Genomic DNA, 19,751 nt, shown 5'->3' on the forward strand with positions numbered 1-19,751 from the left:
TGCATTCTTTAATGAAACTTGTACAGTAGGATCAAAGTGTAACTGGACTCGACTCACTTTCAGCAAGAATCGTGCCATATTATTTTATATTGAATTTGAAATTAATGAATCGCGTATTAACTATTTTGAGGGTTTCAGTGTTGCTAATGCAATTTAGGTACATTAGGTGCCAAAAGTATTTTGTACTATAGGTGTTGATGAACATTGTGAATTCTTATACGGAATTTAAGAGAAAATAGACAAATGTTATTTCAGATTAGGAAATATTATGTGAATGGTCTTAATAAAATATTTTTTCTAAATTCCCTAGAGATTTAGTGTAACTTCGAACATTATCATCGGTCGAGTTTTTTGACTCGAAAGACTTTGCGATACCGAGTTTGAATTTGAAATTGAGACAATATTGCGATTAAGTTTATCTGTTAAATGATTTTTTTAAAATCAGGGATTGAGATCAGTTAATTTGAATATTTATATTTGGAAATTGGATCAGATTAACTTGCGTGTTATTTTTATTATTTTAAAATATACATTGTTGTTGTTGTCTTGTATATATAGACTAATATAACGAATTAGTGTATATATACAACCGCTATTGTTATTATAATAGTTTGTTATTTAAAACATTGAAGTTTGGTATTTTTCTTTTTTTATTATTGAATATTTTTCCTGTTACATTTTTGTTGAGCTTATTCACAAGGAATATCGGTTCGGCTGAATTAACTTTAGTGACTTGAGTTGAGGTGTCTGCTCCATCAAGGCCCTTCTTCCGGGTCTTGCTGCGTGAGTTTAAATCGATTGTTATTATTATTGTTTTATTATATTTTTTTCTCTTTTAAGTCTTGATTTGGATTCGGTTGGCGGGATTAGTAGGAGAGGATCGTTACAGATGACACTAGATTTACGTTAACGAATAATCCTTCTTCAGCCAAAAAATGATTGCTGAGTCAGTAGTGTAAATGACTGTTCATACTACACAGCAAAAAATGGGGAGTTGAAATAACACAAAATGACTACCACTTTAGCGTGTTACTTGTGTGTTTTATGTAATTGGTCACAATAATATTTTTGTACACCTGTGAATCATCTGATAACAGTTACACAGATTGCTGTACTTCCATCTGTTTTCTTTATATGTTTTTCTTGTGTCTTATCATATATAAACATCATTTGGCAGAATTGTTGCCTATGTAAGAGTTGTTAGATGATTCATAGGTTTACAAAATATTATTGTGACCGATTACAGAAAACATAGAACATTATTCGTTACTTGGCATAAATGCCAAACATATTTCGCAAAGCTTTGCTCAAATTAAATGTTAAATACCAATGCAAATTCTCTCATTTAGTAACTAGTTATTTCTGGTATGCTTCGAAGGCGATGTCTTGCTGATGAATTAACACACAAATAACACGCTAAAGTGGTAGTCATTTTGTGATGTTTCAGCACCTCATTTTTAACAGTGTAATGTATTATTTTTCTCAGCTTATCTTCCAATCAAACCGAAAATTGTACAAAATAACCTTTTTCGGTCTGGAAGTTAATTACCGTGAAACACAATAGGTTAATAGAAATCGAATAATGTTTTTCTTGGAATCGATTCTGGGTCAAAAACGAACATAATGCTATTGCCCGCAATATCCAACAGAGAATGGAAGTTTTTAAATTTTACTATTAGTTCCTCTTTCTATATTGATTTCTAAATACTGAAAACTGTAAAAATATTGAGGTATGGAATACTTAGTATGATCATCTAACTTATTATTGCAGTATGCTAAAAGGGAAATGGGCTGGCGGAGTAAAATTGAACGGACGGAACTGTTGATAAGAGGGCATCACTTTTAGCAAGACATCAATAGCGGCGTTTGCAAGGGGCATGGGTAGCTGGACTTGAAAACTTATGAGTAGGGCTCGGAAGTTCAAGACCTAAAAGGCACCTATAAAAAGACCTAAAATATCTGAAAAGTGCCTAAAAATTGGAATAAATGACGTAAAAACAATACTAAATTTAATTAGACTTACATATTCAATGAATATAATGCTCAAGAAATTAACCCGCTTCTTGTAGGTTAACGTTCTGTCCTTCCACAAACTGAAGTACAACTAAAATAAGAAAACTTCCCCGCCCTCAGTCCCCTTGCTGGAGGACATTGTTACGCGCCTTTACCTGATTTGTTGCAGATCTGGTCTTATCAGTACGGTCGTTGAAGAATATGTTATCATTGGAATTTTATTTACTAACGAAAATATGTTTAAGAGGTTGTATAGATTCGAGTTAATATCTAGTAAATTTACTTTCCAAAGATGAAGTTCAACAAAAGACGTTAAGACCGGAAAAAATCTTCGAAAAGATCAATAAACAAAGAAACGCGAAAAAGGCAAAAAAATGACAAATAACATCCACCATTTTCTGGCCTACAATAACCCAAAACGAACATATATTATGTTAAACCTCATCTTCGGGCACTCGTAAAAAACAATATTCTTCCTCAACTTCCGGGTCCTACTTATGAGATAGAAGAATGGATAGCCTTCTTCATATCTTAAAACAAAGACTGAGTTCATAGATGGAATGTGCGAAAAAGGTTTGATCCAAACTGCCTCGTTCCACCCTTGAAACCTTTTACAATGTCTGTAATGGTCTCGGACACAGTATCTTAGTTCTCAATGGTTTATAAGGAGATCTTATCGACCGCAACTGGTAGTGATCACATCACTATTTCATGAGACAATATACATTACAAAAATCCATGATTATAATTAGCTCATTAACCCATGTTGTGTTGTTGTCATCTGGTGTAAGTAGGAGTGTTTTAAAATATTTCCTGTTCAGCCAATCTCCAGACATGAGTATACTAGAGCATCAAAGTTTTATTTTGTGAGCATTAATCCTGTATTGATTTCTGTCTCCATTCTCTCCCGTGGAACCCGTCATACGTTGTATACTAAAAGATAGATTATTCACCTTAATATTGCTCCATTCCTCGTTGGCTGAGTACTGTTCTTATATCGAAAGACGCTTTAGTAGAGAAAAAGTACAGATTGTTTTTTAAATTTTGCCTTTATTTTAACCCGGGAACGGTCGAAAGGTGAGCGCGGCCCTCACCCAGGTTGTTTTCGTTTCAAAGCCGCCCTAGTGCGGTCACAGACTTGAGGCGCCGTGTAGCTGACTTTTGATTTGTCTTGTGTGTGAGCGTCAAGTGTAACCTTTTCATTCTCTTCCGTTGGAGTAGCACTGGCCTTATAAATGTGACCATCCGTAATTTGTGATCGCCACGCTCACCTGTCGATGGACGGCGTGAGTGATTTTTCCGAGATCATGGAGAAGAACAAGGAGCAGATTCACGTATAGCTTACGAATAAAAAGAAAAAAAAACTGTACGAAATGCTGCCTGTGAAGTACAAATCTGCGGGGAATACACTGTTAACATCTGCTGGAATGTAATGGGCGATGAGACAGTGATGAGACATGGAGTAGGACATCTTATTGAAATACCTATTGTATGTATCAAGACACATATGTAGAATGTTTACATTAAAATATTTATATCTTTAATTTCGTTTGAAATTTCCATCTAGAAATATGAATAGTATGAACATGTGAAGAGCATATACTGAAAACTCGCTCTAATTGTGTAAATATTTTTTTTAGAAAATGTAATCCTTATGTGATAATGATAATAAAAATGTAATATTATGCGATAATGATAATCAAGTAATTGCATTGTTTAGGGGATAACAGAAATTGATTTCAGAAGAAACTTTGAATGCAAATATAATAAGATATTGTTTATAATAAGATATTGTTTTATATAAACGGATTATAATTTTATTTTATTTGTATTAATAATAATAATAATAACTAGGAATGCAATGTATATACCCGATTGCAATGAAATGAGCTGAGCGAGCTTAAACTACGTAATCACGAAGCGTGTTTCGGTGATTATTCCTCGATGGTACATCGGATTTTTGATTTCGACCTATGTTGTCACTCAGTACGACATACTCTATCAGCGTGCTAAGTTTGGTTGAGATCGGCCAAACGGTCTAGGAGTAAGCGTTTTTCGGTGATTATTCCTCGATGGTACATCGGATTTTTGGTTTCGACCCATGTTGTCACTCAGCACGACATACTCTATCAGCGTGCTAAGTTTGGTTGAGATCGGCCAAACGGTCTAGGTGGAGTTCGCGGACAACCAAACGGCTAACCCGAGTATAAGAGCTTCGCTTCGCTCAGCTCAATAATAATAATAATAAATCTCAAAATGTCAACATATAGAAATGTGTTCCAAATAAATCCATATAAAGCCATAAACAGCTATAGGAATGATTATATTTTCAGAAAGCGCCGCTCTTACCTGTCGACCGATCACATCACAAATTAACACTCGACCGTTTTCGTGTTAATGGGGATATCTTCTGTGTTTGATTATCCTTCTATTTTGAATATTAAATATTAATTATCTTTCCAACTATTTTACAACATTGAATACTCCTGTAACAAAATATGCAAAAAGGAGTAATGTAGTGTTTAAATTTATTCAAAGGTCATGGAAAAGAAATTAAAGCTATAGCCTTTTCAAAACATTTAATTGATTTGGACACTTATGAATTATCATGAAAGCAATTACACTTTTAATTTAAATATTAATGTATAATAGTAAAAATATGAAAAACCAAAGAACGTTATTGATTTAGATCTTTCGTTGCTTCATCCTTACGATTTTCGAAAACATTTTCTTTTCATTTAATTCTTTAAGACATTAATTCCTGGCAAGATACAAAAACATTTGTTCTAATGTAGCCTCTTCTATGGTATATTCAAATCCAAAGTCATCTTTTAAAGCCTCCATTTTGGAGAATAATTCATGCCAAAAATATTTCGAGCTTTGCACATGGTACTGCAGTATGCCCTATAAAATAGAAAATGTATGTGTTAAGAAGTGTGAATAAAATATATTATAAATAGGAATCAGTACAAGATATGTTATTAAGTTCCTTATATACAACTCCAAAATCCGTCAAATGAACGACCACGAGAATGTTAACAAACCATACACAGAAGCATTTTAGTAAATACTGGTTTTCGATTGGAGTACTTGAATTGACAATAGTGATTCGTTTTAAGTCTTAAGATCCTCTTTACGAGCTTGAAGAATAATATTAAATTAAGATAAAAATCTAGGCTAGAATAATCACTAGCTCATATCAAAACAGTTTGAGACGTTGGTTTTGGTAAGATGAGGAGAGATAAAATCGAGACTGTGCATACGTTTTTGTTTCTCGGGTTGTAAAGAAACATACATTTCAGTAGGTACGGAATGAAGGTTATTAAACGTAGGAACACCAAGGGGAATCTCCGAGGGCCACAAATTATTTTTGTTATATTTTGTAACATTTTTAATTGCATAAAAAATCTAAAAATATATATATATATATATATATTGCCAAGCTTGACCCCATTCATTATAAAACGCACTTGCTTAGTTTTAAGTGTTCTGTTTTCCTATTTATAAATAAAGAAAGTTTTGTGGGCCTCAGAGGACCCCCTTAGTAGTACTTAAGGCTTATTCACTAGATACGCTGTTATATTCCAGTGTTTGGCTATTTATTTCATTTTCGTTTGAAACAAATTTGGTATTACAACATGCAGGGTCACTTCGAGCTTTTATTCTGGTGGAGCGTTGCCAACTGTACATTATAAAAGTTTAGTGTATACATTTTTTCATTATTTGCCACATGAATATTTTAATTTTTATTAGTTTATTCCTTCAAGCCTGTAACAACTAAATATGTCACTTAACATTATACCCCCCCCACACACACACACATATATATATATATATATATATATATATATATATATATATATATATATATATATATATATATATATATATATATATATATACAAAGAAAGAGAGTCCCAATCGGTGTTATCAATTACTTTTAACCATATAATGTACAAGGAGCAGCCTGCAAAACTGACTGGAAACGCATCTTTCATAGGAAGTCGTCAGTTCGTTATTCTGTGACTGTGAGTGTATGTGGAAAAATGCAGCAGCATTGGAACATTGACAAGTCGTCAATTGAGAAACAACTTAAAGGTTTTTTTTTAAATGCTTCTGACATAGAAGTTACAGAGCTCGAACTTAGCAAGGTAGAAGTTACCCTGTCAGATTTCGATTCAAAGCGCAGTCATTTGAATATAGTATTTGATAATGCAAATGGAACAAATGGAAGCATTGGTACTTTTCTTTCAATGGATCCCCTCGTAATACTCATGATTTTGTAGTCGTGTTAGTTTACAAAACTGACAAACAAGTCGTAGCGTGTTTCCTTACGTTTTACATCTTCATTCCATAGATGCAAAAGCCTGACGTTGTGCTACTAGAAAAAATTGTAATTAATGTTATGTAGGCAAAACGGCTTCTCTGGTGACATCCCTTGTAGTACTGTATGAACGTCACTCACACTGTTTTTTTCGCGGAAACAAAATTTGAAAGAATTTCGCTATTCCTGAAATTATAAATGGAATTATAAAAGATTAATCCTGAATTCATTGGAAAACTGAAGCATACCCTACTGTTCCCTATTCTACTCCACTTTATTACCCCAGCACCAAATGCTTTTGTAAGCCGCCTTTCTACATATTCTACACTGTACTAAGTTTCTATTGATCTGTTTGGTAGTTTTTCTACACAAACAAATAAAATAAATAGATCATAGTTACTGACATAAACAAGAAATGGTAACATAAACAACTACACACTAGGGTTGAGCATTTTTCACTTTTGTTGGAAATACGATGACGGCTAATGCGAAAAAGGTGTCATTGCTGGGACCGACCTTACTGAATGTTTTTTTTTTATTTTTGGACAACCCCTTATCCTGCCCGAACCGACTTAAGATTTTTAAGTGTTTGGTTAGGCAACACGCACAACACCAATAACAGAAAAGCTACTTGTGGTCGTTTTTAGAATTAGCTGATGGTTATAATACAATTTTCGTTCGAATATGCGGATTTTCGTATGCTGTCATCACTATCAGCAGGTTTTCGTGCTGAGCGTACTATCAGTTTGTTTGTAGAACAGAATGAACTATGTGTTGTAGATTTTCTAGAAGAAAACGTGATAGCTCAATTATAATAAACCCACGCATGGCGCCCATTTCGAACCAAGGATTTCGCCGTATTGAACATCAGACGGGTTCTTATGCGTTAAACTTTAAAGTACTGGCAAAGTAGATACAAACATGAATTAGGTTTATCAGTACTGATGTGGTGGCGAAGAAACCTACAGGCCAATGTAAGTCATCGTGAATATGATAATGTTCCTGGTTTTCTGTTTGCTAGATCGGTAGTTCGCATTCCTGTAGCTACAGCCTTACAAATTTCAAAGAGATAATTCTGGTCGCTGCTTGAGCCATTTGGGTTTTCCATTTCAGATACCCATTCAACGGGAAAGGGCTTAAGTAGACTATCGGTAACAGTTCACAATCCTTTTATTTCTTTCCGATGGGGCCTGAAAAAGCATTGGGTCCGGTCGTCCCAACATCAAATTCGGTAACAAGGTATCGAAAGGCAAATCGTTGGTATGAAGAAGGCAAATGAGATGCTGTAGTTCCTTTCCTAAGGATCTTTGTGTCTGGCTTATCACACCATTATCCCATCATGTGTTCGTGGCTTGACCATCGCTGCCGACTGCCACAAGACTTCACATGTCGAACTGGTTCTTCTCTAAAAGCTCCAATATAGAGCCGGCAATATCCTTGCCAGTGCCTCAATTAGGTGTGACATGACCCAAGTACTCTGAAACGGGCTGCGATACAACTGTGATATGCTTTCCTGTAACCTCTCGTCATCGTAATTTGCCGTTAAATTTTTTCTTTCATAAGAGTTGCATCATTTTTTCCGTCGAAGTAGATACTTGTTATCGCCCGGCCTAGGTGAGCCTTTTCTTTCTGGATCTTATCACCCGGTTTATCTTTTCCTCTTCGTACCTTACATCTGTCAACAATAAGATTTTTGGCCTCTGGCGTTATGAGTCTTGCGAAATGAAATAAGGCAGAAGCGATCAAAGCAACCTCTCTTTTTTAAGTTCCAGTTCTAAACTGACTCCGGTGTATTTTGAAGATAAATGTGCATTATGCTATGTTACCTTCTTGTACTTGCTTCGATGTCAGATTCCGACGTGCTTTCCGATTGAACAGCTTCGCTGGATACCTTTGATTACGCCAGTATCTTTGACCTGTGCCTATGCCTAATCCCACTACTTGAGAGACTTGCGTCAACAATTCCTGTTTCTTTCTTAGTTGTCTGCCCCATAAATCTGCTCATCTTACGGGAAAACATCTTTGAGAGAGATTTGTTTGTTCGGACGTCAGTGTTACCAATGCTCATTTTCCGTGATGTTCTCTGGTCCAAAATAAACTTATATTCTCGTTTTGGTATGTTACGTGTCCTTTTACACCTGCAATCTTCGACGGTTTTACTTTTGGAAGATGCAATGTCAAAAATACACTTTTCCGCGTGTGCAACAAAAAACTGTACGAAGTGTTGCTTCTTGTAAGTACTTGTCGACTGAAATGCTTTTCCTTGGCGCCACACTTATTATAAGGAGTGCGATTTAAGTTAAGGGAACTTTGAATTTTTGTAATAACTTTTTTATTTTTTGACAAATCACATTTTAATATAATAAACAAATGATAACAAACAAACAAATAACAAACAAATCTGAAAAAAAGAAGTAGTTTACTATTTGGCATTGTAGACAGCCTTGCGGCCGATTTCTTGGAGCTTGAAAAGGAACTTCCGGAAAAGCGCTTGTCCACTACTTTTTGCCACTTCTTCTGATATATCCGACCACTTTGTTTTGCATATCTTTCACAATCTTGATGAAAGTAAGCTTTTTAGCCTTTTCGTGTTCAACTAGAGACCAAAAATGCTCAACGTTTTTAGCCTGAGGATGTTTTGGCGCGTTCTCGTTTTTACCGACCAATTCGGTACCAGCATCAGTAAGCGCGTCTCGCACTTTTTCAGATAATGCGAGGATGCCATATCGAGCCAAAATACAATGTCATGTCCGGTGAACTCTTTTTGTATCCATAGAAACAAAGCCTTTTCAATGGATTTTAAATACTGGTCACCGTTGATTGTCCCACTTCGAACAAGAGCAAACGAAATTTTACCTTTTGCCACGATCGCTTGCCAGATCAAAAACTTTTTCGTATACCTGTCTTTAGGTTTAAGGAACTTGCTAGGATTAACTTGACATTTACCAATGTACGATACATACTTGGAAACAGCTGTGAACGCTAAGTTTTGGTAACACTATGTTTCATCATTAATGATCACAATCTTGTTCACGAACTTCTTGTCGGAGAGTTTGCGGCAGTTGATCTTAGCGCGCTTCTTCTGTTTGTCTGTATTAAGTGGTGCACTTTTACATGTTTTAACCTTGAATCCGTATTCTTTCTTGATCTTACACTGAACTCAGAAATTTGATATTTTCGTCCTAACAAACGGCTTGACAAGTTAGGGTTCTTCAAGAGTTCTCGTTAATTGAACGTTTCACTTTTTGTATACATTTGGAAATTGAGCAAACAGATTTTTTCTTTCATGATGATTCACCAGTCTCCATATACTTTTATGCACTGCACTATAAGGATATTCACACTTAAAAAGGTTTAAAGCAGCCGTAAAATCACATGTGGACTGGTTCTCGTAAAATTGGATAAGCCGCTCGCGGACACCCTTGATTGTTCCGCTTTCATTCACTTCCCGTTTATGTTTACGCGCTCACACTTAGCATACACACGTGAGATACTATGGCAAGCAAAGGGCGAAACTTTCATTGAGATCAAACTAGTAGTTTTCATTTTATGCATGATTTTTGCCAGTAGCCTTAACTATTATCGCACTCCTTAAAATGTTTTCAGCATGTCAAAAACCCTCTTCTGAAAACCCAGGAATGCTTGCTTTACCCCAAATATGTACAAATCTTTGTCCTACTAGTTTACAAATGTCAGTCACTGTTAATTTAGTTACGCTTTCGTAAACACTTAAACCACTTCGAAACCAATGATAGTGTCGCATAACGTCAGAGTACGTGAGTAACTGCACTTCACTCATTTCACTTGGCGTGCCAAATAAGCCTCGTTTCACCCTTTCCCTCTTTGGTCTGCTATGAGGCGTTTTCTTCATCTTGCTTTGCATGGCTTCCGAACTTGGAAACCAAGGTATACAAAATGTCTCTGAATCGTATCGAACTAAGAAGACTGTAACTTTAAGGTAAAATGCATAAGTCCCTCTGTCTTAACAGAAATGAATAATTTTGGGTAGTCAAAAATTTTCAGTAAGTACTTTACATTATCTTTACTTATTTATGAATATAATACGTAAATCTAGAAAAGTTGCAAAGCTATGATAAAACTTCGTCTTAGTAATATTAAACTGTCGAAGTACAATTTTTTGAGATCAACGGTGGATTCTGAGGAAAGAACGCATTGAAGTTTTTAAACATTTTTGAAGAAGTGAAGTATCGTTAGATTTTCACTTCATGAAGCATTTTAACTTAATATTTATTACCAATAAATTTTACTGCTAACCAATGATGTACAGATAAGTGAAGTATGTTTTTATGAATCAGAAAATATTCATAACTTTTAATAAATTGAAATTTTAAATAATAGAATTGGATATTTGTACTCTACGAACTCGAAGTATGTTCTCGGCACTTTACATACACACACACACACACACACACACACACAGAGAGCGAGAGAGAGAGAGAGAGAGAGAGAGAGAGAGAGAGTTGAATTGAAATGACTTTCAGTTTAACGTCCATGTCAGCAGACGGGTATATGAGACGGGAGCAACTGATTAACGTGGAATCCGAACTACATGAGCTCCAGCCGGAAATCGAAGCACGTCTCCCATGCCAAAGGCGCATAATTTAACCGCTAACAACGAAGTTCACACATGGAGAGAGAGAAAGAAAGATAAACACTATGTAAATTTTTGCTTCCACACTTGAAATAATAGAAAATTTGTCGTTTTCCGAAAGTTAAATGGAAAATTGTAATTTGTTGTTAACTAACTTTCCTCTACAGAAATTCAATTTTGTAGCTCAATGTGCAGTTAAATGAAGTGGAAAATTTTCCACCTAACATCACTATATACAATATCCAAAATTGTCCGGCTTATGAATGTTTTTTCCACTCCTTTCTACATCTAATGAAAGCTTTACGATCTATAAATATTCCTTTCACTTGTTTCTATAGAGCAATAAATCTTTCCGATTCAAAAAAAGTTGTTTTACTTTCTGCCTCAAACTGACGAAAATTTTCGACTCATAAATAGTTCTTCAATTTTTCCATACAAGACAGACAATATTTCGATTCATGAAAAATTGTTTTGCTTGTTCCCACATGGTACTGAAAATTGTCTCAGCCATAAAAAAAATTTAGATTCTTTAAACGATCTTTCACTTTTTAACATTTCTATACATGATTTCAATTATTTTTATGATTACTGAGGAATTGTTACTTGATTACAAATATTTTTTTAGAACGGACAATTTTCCGGAAAAATGTAGGGCAAAATTTTACGGAAAATTTTCCACCTCACTCCACTACTTCTAGTACACAATCGCTTAGAAAAAAGAAGCAACAAATGCATCAAATTTGGAAGATGAATTTAGAAGAAAGAAATGTCATAACTCAATTGAAAAAAATTAAGATGAATCTTTGATTTATACCTGAACAGTCAATTATTTACTTATTTAGGGATAAAGAATTGTATTTTTTACATGCTAACTGTGGCCGATCATTTGAAGCTGATTATGGAAAAAAAAATCAAATAAAGTGAAAAGATGCGCGTCATTTTCTTATAAAAGTACATGGCGAACGGATTTTATCTGAACCCAAAGGTTTATCGTCGAAAATACAGTTACGGAAGCACTCTGATTAGCCAAGTTAATACCGGTAAGTCCACAAGAATTTATCCCTCTACAAGCGATGTTTTCTTCATCACCTCCGTAGCCAAGTCGGAAGAGCACCTGCCTAGTAATTAAAGGGTTGATGGCTCGCGCCACACTTACGTGGTGCACTTTTTTCAACTTTTTAAAAGTGCTTTTAGACTCACGTTAATGCAAAAAAACTACACATAAAGGCGATTTAACATATTTTGGGGGAGTAATTTTCGCTTACGGTATGGGAAAGTATATACCTTGAACATACTTGGTATGTTCCTCAGCTACATGTTAGGAATGTGCCTAGGGGCGGACATAGACTGTAACTACCACTTGCTGTCCATCAGATTTCTCTCTCATAAGGACAAAAGGCACATAGTGGCCCCATTCCCATGTACCTGAGTGAACATCATAGGCATATGTCTGCTATGTAATTATCCTGTTAGGATTAATATCACTGAACAGTAAGGCATATAATAAACTAAATCTTAGGATATGCAGAAGTAATTATAAAAGCTTTGCTACAAAATACATACATAGACCATAATAAATTCAATGAGCTCTGAAATAAAAAGTAACAAAATAGCTTATAAGTTTCAGTATACAAAGCAATTGTTACTTAAAGAATGCACATACACTATTTCGAGAATAGAGATAAAGAGAGTAATCGTTTTAACTCTCGTCTCAATTTTGTTTGTTTTGTTTCAGAAACGAGAGAGAAATTCCGCTTCTCGTGAGCAACACTAAACAAAACCGAAATATTCTTGGAAAATGATGCACTTCTGGTGTTAATGTTATGCCCTGAGCGATAATAAGCTCCCAACTTTTAATGTTCTATAAGATAATATTACTTATAATAATAATAATAATAATAATAATAATAATAATAATAATAATAATAATAATTATTATTATTATTATTATTATTATTATTATTATTATTATTATTTCTGAAGATTTGACAGTTCAAGTATTGAAACATCCGAGTACTCAAATATCTGAATAACGTAAAACGTGTGCAATCGCCGATCAATCGCCATCAAAAATTCTAAAGTAAAAAAAGTAGCCGTTCGTGGATCCGATTCGATTTGAATACCTTCAGTTTAGTGGTCGAGCGTCTAGACCACTGAACCACGATTATTACGCAGCAATTGATTTGTTTTTAGTTTGTATACGAGAATAATACATGCACCGTACTTGATTTAAAATAAAGGAGTTTTTATTTTGTCTTTAAAAAAATCTGTAATGTTGATAATTTAGTGAATACAATGATATAATGTACTCCGGGTCTTCAATTACATATACCTGACTTTTGCCAAATAATCTAACTATTGACAAGCTACTGTTTTAAGCGACTAAAATAAGCTCCTTTTTTAGATGAGCTGGAAGAAGTAACGATTTAGGTGACTGGTTAGCGTTATAGTTTCCTAATCCGACAACCCGTGTTCGATTTCTGAATTTGCCGTTTACACTTTTTAAAATGTTTCATTTACAAGGCTGACCTCCAGTTGGATACTGCTAAATGAAAGATAACCTCCAGTGGAAAAATTCAGTGCTGATGTATTCCTGAAAATAAAGGAAGGAAAATAAATGGAGAAAATAAGTTACAGAGTTAATTCCATCAATGGTTCTATATTTGATATTAACCGATATTTTCGTGCATTTTTAATTTTTTTTGTTTCTTGACACAATATTCTCCTCTTTCTCCTTGTGTCTCAATGTGTAGATTTGCACAAATAATAAACAAATCATAAACCCTCAGTTATATTTGCAACTAAGGAGAAATACGCTTTGTACGGGTAAGTTCGTAAAAGGCCATTGAACAAAACATTACGTATGAATCAGTAGCGCCGGAACCTAGGATCTCACGTCATTTTAGACTCCCAAAATTTTCATTAGGTGCTGGGTTCTTCTCCTGAATAATCAATCCATACATTAATTGCTTTGCAGGTAGGACTACTGTTAATAGTTTTAAAACTCAGCGCAATTTTTTGTGTTTATTTTTTAAAAAAAAGAAACTAATACATATACCGCATAACCTATCCGTATCCGTATGTTTGATACGCATATATGTATAGTCATTTGAAGTAAGTTAACCTTTTTATATAATCCCTCATTTGAGTTAATTATAAGATTATTTAAGTCCCCTGACTGTTATCTTCTCATTGCCGCTTCTGGTCTCCGTATATTTTTTCTGGTATTGTGCTGTTTACTGTAAATACAAATATCCAAAAACTCCCTTTTGTCATATCGCCAGCCAGCGTTTCTCCTCAATCCTGCACAAAAACACACTTTAGGATTTGTTCTTTTAACAGTTGAGGGCAACTTCGTGCTGCTGTTAAAGCTACTCTACCAGGCGTAATTAATCTTGTAGTGGGCCAAGTTGGGTTGCCTAACTCACGGTCTTAGTACATCACCTATTTTCTATGGCGTACTGTACACGACTTCTCCAGAGCGTTTAGAGAATAATTTAGCTATCTACTCAGTAAGATCGCCTAATTGCTAGAACAAGTCGAGTCAGATGAAGTTTTTGAACTCGTGATTCATGAAGTTAGTAAGGGGCGTAAATATGGATATCTGATGTAATTGGTGTACAACTTTAAATGTTTGTGAACTTTCAAGAACAGAGCCTCGGGAAATCGAGTTGTACTTGATGAGTGTTTTGATTACATCCAATATGGTTTCAAACTTTCTGAACTTCACAAGTATCGAAAAGGTTAGGAGGGCCAACGCTAAATTTTGAAATGGAAACTGTATTTTTGTTCCTCATTAGGATTCTGCGACATACCAAATGCAACATTTACTGGAAGTACTATTTGTTACCCTCCAATTGTTGCTGTAATCTCAAAAAAATATATATTAGAGTACGTAATCTCATGTTGGGTATAAACTAAATACACACTGTATCTCGGGAAATACACTTACAATTTTAAAGTACTTGAAATAAGTTTCCAAGATTTTTGAAACATTATATTCAGCTAACAGGGAGTTTTTGTCCCTGTCCCTAGGAGAGAAGTACAACTTAAGAATTTTAAATGGAAGAGTCCTATTGCTATTACAGATTCGGATTCTGAGAAACCGAAAATACATAACTTACGATCATGTTCAAATTAAATGTTGATCCACTAAAGTTTAAGTTGATATTATTATTTTGTTATGCTCATATATGTGACCATATATATAATTTGAAGAAGCATGTAAATTTGACTGAAAACTGAAGTTGATCAGTGCGTCTATTGGACAATAGGAAAGAGAGCAAGACAGTAAATGTGTAATTTAAAGTTAGTAAAATAAGTAACAGTTGATCAGGGGAGACACTTAGCATGTTTTGTCAATACTTACTTTCGATAGTAAGTTCAGATATACCAATATAGAAGTGATCTGATATTGATATTCACAATCCCACTCAAATACTTGTTTGTATTACAGGTCACAAAATATAGATCTTACATTTTCTGCATTTTAATAAGTAGATTGGCAAAGAAGAAAGAATCGTCAAGTTTTACGAACAAGAAAACCTATCTATTTTGACGACACAAGGATGTGGAGATGGCCAATCATCATATGCTGAACTAAGAGTGATATTTAACGAAATGTTGCGTGATTTCCTGAATTCCATTCCAAAGTCTACTGTAAAGTGAACCATAAGAGATTCCGAGCAAACGGGAACTAGGACGGTTTCGTAACATATCCACGAAAATCGGCAACGGCTGGACAGAAATGGATTGATATTGCACAGTACTTTATTACAGCGTTCATGTTAGCACTCGTAAAGATGCTGAACAGCATGATATTAGTATAATCTCTGTGCAAAATATTTAAGGAAATGAAGTTCCGTTAATACAATATTAATCTGATACACGAGCTAAATGATAAGAACTGATAGCCGTGTAGAATGTTGTAGAAATATCATAAAAAAAATTAATGATGGACCTACTTTTATTATCAGCACTGTATATTCATGAAATCACCTTCTATCTAACTGGCCACAGATATAACTGATAATTTAGGAAGGACATCAATTATCATACCTATTTTAAAACATATACTTAATATATTTAAAAGTTGAATGTCTGATGTTCAGTGCTGAATATATATACAAAATATTATTAATGGCAGTTCAACTTCTAACTGTAGAATAGTGTACTTCGAAATCAAATACTTCCAACAATTACAGAAATTGTATAAGACAATTCCGCCGTTACACGGTTCCAGGAAGATAGTGAAAGACTAACCGAAGGTGTAAATATGATTCAATGATTTAACAATGAATTTTCCCTGGGACAGATTGGCAGGCGAAACACTTTCGATAATTTTCGTCAAAGAGTTATTAATGATGTAACATTCAAAGTAACGGACGTCAGAAGGAATGCTGTAGTTGGCTTCTACCAACGAATTGATTACTCCCAGAATGACAAATGTGGAGAGCTTAAAAACATGATGTGAGACATCGGTTATAATCTTTTCATCTGCAAATGTTTTAGACAGCTCAATCGTGAGAAGCAAAGGGATTCATGGCTAGTAAAGCTAATGTTCAGTTACGCATTCGGATGATAATTCGACAATAAACCAAGATGACAACAAACGAAGACATAACTAGATTTTGTATTCTCGAATTACACGTAAAAGAGACTGTAATTGCCTCAAGAATGTTGGTTATAATAGAAACCAAGTGCATATGCCACCATTCGCAAACAATTTACATAAACTTTGAAAATCTATTCAAGAAGCAACAGGATATAGTGACTCTGGGATGTTCGGAAGAGTGTCACAAGAAATAGACTTTATAGTCATGTGTATCGAATTACAAAGGACACTCATATTAAGCATGTCTGAACCTATTGAAATATAATATTCATGCATTTAGAAACACAAAACTTTTCTATGTTTCTCTGATTTAAGATAATTTACAATACTCCTGCGCATCTGTTAAGATTCATTGTTTTTATTTTCCTTTTGTAAAACTGTTTTCCTGTGCAAATGTTTCTTTTAATTCCGCTTTTACGTATTGGTGTGATATAATAATTTTACTACCAGATGTATTTATGTCAAGTGATATTTAACTAACATATTCGTCTGACCCACTTTTACACTTCTACAAAACATGTTTCTTGATACAAAGTGATAACTTTGCTTTTTCCATGGTAAAAGTTTACTAGGGTTATATTGAAGTATAAATGAAAATGTTTGTGTTCGTTAGACAACCTACAAATATTGAACACATATTTTATGTTTCTTTTAATTCAAGTGTATTTCTCGACATGTTTAGATTATTATCACGGTGGCATACCATGATGTGAACTTTTGTTTTGAGATTGCAGAACCAGCTACGGAGATATTGGAAAAGTACTTCAAGTAAACGATGCACATTTTCGGTCATAGATTTCGAATCTACAATAAGATTTAAGGCTTTCAATGTCGAATATTCAACTGGTCCCTTTTTCCTCCTTAGAAATACAAGAACATCTTCGTTTTATGTTAGTTGTATATTATCTAAATTTTTGGACAAGTGTTGGACACGTTTCCGACAGGGGGCCATACAGTATATGCAGGGTAGTTGTGCTTCGCCGGCAAATGATATATCTAAACTGAAAATATCTGGCAGCAAAGGAACTTCCAACATTCTAACATTCTAAATAGTAGCTTCACTATGTATTTAATTAAACACAAACAAACTATTCAATGAGAGAAACATTATATTTGCATTAAAATCTACATATGTGTGTTGGTTTGCGAAATTGTCACACGTATGCAGTTCTCAATCTGAATATATTGTTTTGTTCACCAAATACTTAGTTTGTGATTAATATATTATAGTTTAAGTAGAAACAGTGAAATTGATTATTATGAATATAACAAAAATAAGGAAGATAATTTTCACAAAATAGTTAGCAATTGTCAGGTTGAAAATTAAAAAAAAACAGAACATAGTGTATTTATTCGTAGTGAACCTGATTACAGTAACATCGAAATAGTCGATAGTAACTCATGTGCTTGTTTTCAAAGAATTCGGAACTAGTTTAACGTTTTTGAATAGCGTAAATTCTCAAAACAAAATTTAGAAAAGAACGTTACCAATAATGGTGGAGAAATCATTATAACCATTCACATTGGAAAGCTACAAGAAATATTTTAAAATGAAACTTCCACTAGCAGAAATATGGAAGCTCAGCATAAACATGAAAGATGTAATTGTTGAGAAAGTTACCCAACACGAAATACATGGTTCATCAGTTCAACCAACTGAAATTTGTGTGATCAGTAAATTTCTTGAAACGATTCAAAGAGAATACAGAAATAAAATAATTGAAATTAACTGCCTGCGATAAGACTGTTCAATCTAAGAAGTAGGCGCTCCACAAAAAATCATAATATTCTTCTTGTGAGAACTATAACTAATAAAATTATAAACTAACATTAATGTAGTGTAGTATGTGTTAAATATATGACCATTTTCAATGTTTACGTTGTTGCACAATGTTAACACAATCACAACACAAGTGTCATAGAAATAAGGATTCTATCTTCGGAATAAAGTAGAATATGCTTTCAATTTTACTGTAGATTGAAATTCGTGGCGTTTACATGGTTTAATTTTGTTATTCATGTATGACTAATGTGCATATCCCATATAAGCGTAAGAGCTCCTTCGTGACAAAACGGTTAGTGTACTCGTTTTCAGCGTGGGAGACGCGAGTAGAATTCCCAGTGGGAGCTCATGTGGATCGGATTCCATGTTACTCAGTAGGTCCACGTCTCATGTAGCATCTCTGCTGAACGGGATGTCAAACTCAAAATCATCATCATCCCATATAAGCGTAGACCTTAGCAATCCTTTTAAATCATTTCCAATAGGGACATTATATGCATCTATTACTTTCTGTATGTATAATATTTATAAATAATTGAGTTTTATTATATCTTTCCCTAATGTTATTTCTGTATGTGTGGCGGTTAAAGAAGAATATTTTTTATTCAAAATGCTAAACTAGATGGAACATATTTCTTTTAAATAACACAGATATAATATTTATTTTGAGAGCACTGGTATTGAGATAATCAATCAGTTATATGTTTCAAATAAATATGTTTGGTAGTTCTTACCATATGTGCGTCCTGTAAGGAACATGGAGGTAACTCTTCATGCATTCTTTTACTAATTTCGTTGATCTCTTCTGCTGAAATGCTGCTATCACAATTAATTGTAATTACGAATCCTTGACTGTATCTGTTTTTTAAATTAGCAATCGGTCCTAGACATCTAAACTTTCCTTTTGTCATAATAGCCAGTCTATTACAGAGTTTCTCGCATTCACCCATGCTAAAATGATAAAAAAAAACAATATATTTGAATAATTAGTCTGGATCTAAAATGTTTGTTTAGAAATGGTATCTGATGATTATATAATTGTTACACTTTTAAATCATTTTTATATTTGTTACATTTGGAGTGAAATAGTTCGAGGATCGTTTCATAATTTGTTCCTTCAATACCATTTATGCTTAATAATATGAAAAATATTAACACAAAACAAATTATAACATTCAAATACTGTTATATTTCAAGACGTTCTAGGTTTAATTGCAAGTGAGTATAAGTGATAAGAACATTTGCTCATCTTTGTTAGCTGTGCACAATATAGTCAAGAACGGCGTACTTTTAATTATCATCTTTATCTTAAAATGTTAATTAAAATCTTCTAGTCATGTTATTATATAATGCCATCCAATAGTACTATTAATATTTTACAAAATATGACAATAACATACGTGCC

General features: G+C 33.9%; 1 protein-coding gene across 1 annotated transcript; it reads right to left on the minus strand.

Annotated features, from left to right (window-relative positions):
• Positions 1-4,714: 4,714 nt before the first annotated feature.
• LOC145691547 (phospholipid-transporting ATPase ABCA3-like) lies at positions 4,715-19,293 on the minus strand. The gene is made up of 2 exons (XM_081766954.1): positions 19,081-19,293; positions 4,715-4,917 (listed from the first exon to the last, which is right to left on the minus strand). Exons 1-2 carry the CDS (start codon positions 19,255-19,257, stop codon positions 4,768-4,770), a joined length of 327 nt encoding a protein of 108 aa, XP_081623080.1. The 5' UTR covers positions 19,258-19,293; the 3' UTR covers positions 4,715-4,767.
• Between the last annotated feature and the right edge of the window lie 458 nt (positions 19,294-19,751).

Source organism: Thermobia domestica, chromosome 8 (genome assembly GCF_964235325.1).
Source record: "Thermobia domestica chromosome 8, izTheDome1.hap1.1, whole genome shotgun sequence".
In the NCBI taxonomy this organism is placed as follows: Eukaryota; Metazoa; Arthropoda; class Insecta; order Zygentoma; family Lepismatidae; genus Thermobia; species Thermobia domestica.

What these genes read in the sequence shown, in the direction of transcription:
- LOC145691547 (XM_081766954.1), bottom strand. Translation starts at nt 19,257, where the DNA reads ATGACAAAAGGAAAGTTTAGATGTCTAGGACCGATTGCTAATTTAAAA. An exon ending in CCTTACAGGACGCACATATG is followed by an intron (nt 4,918 to 19,080) that starts GTAAGAACTACC and finishes TCTATTTTATAG; the next exon opens with GGCATACTGCAGTACCATGT.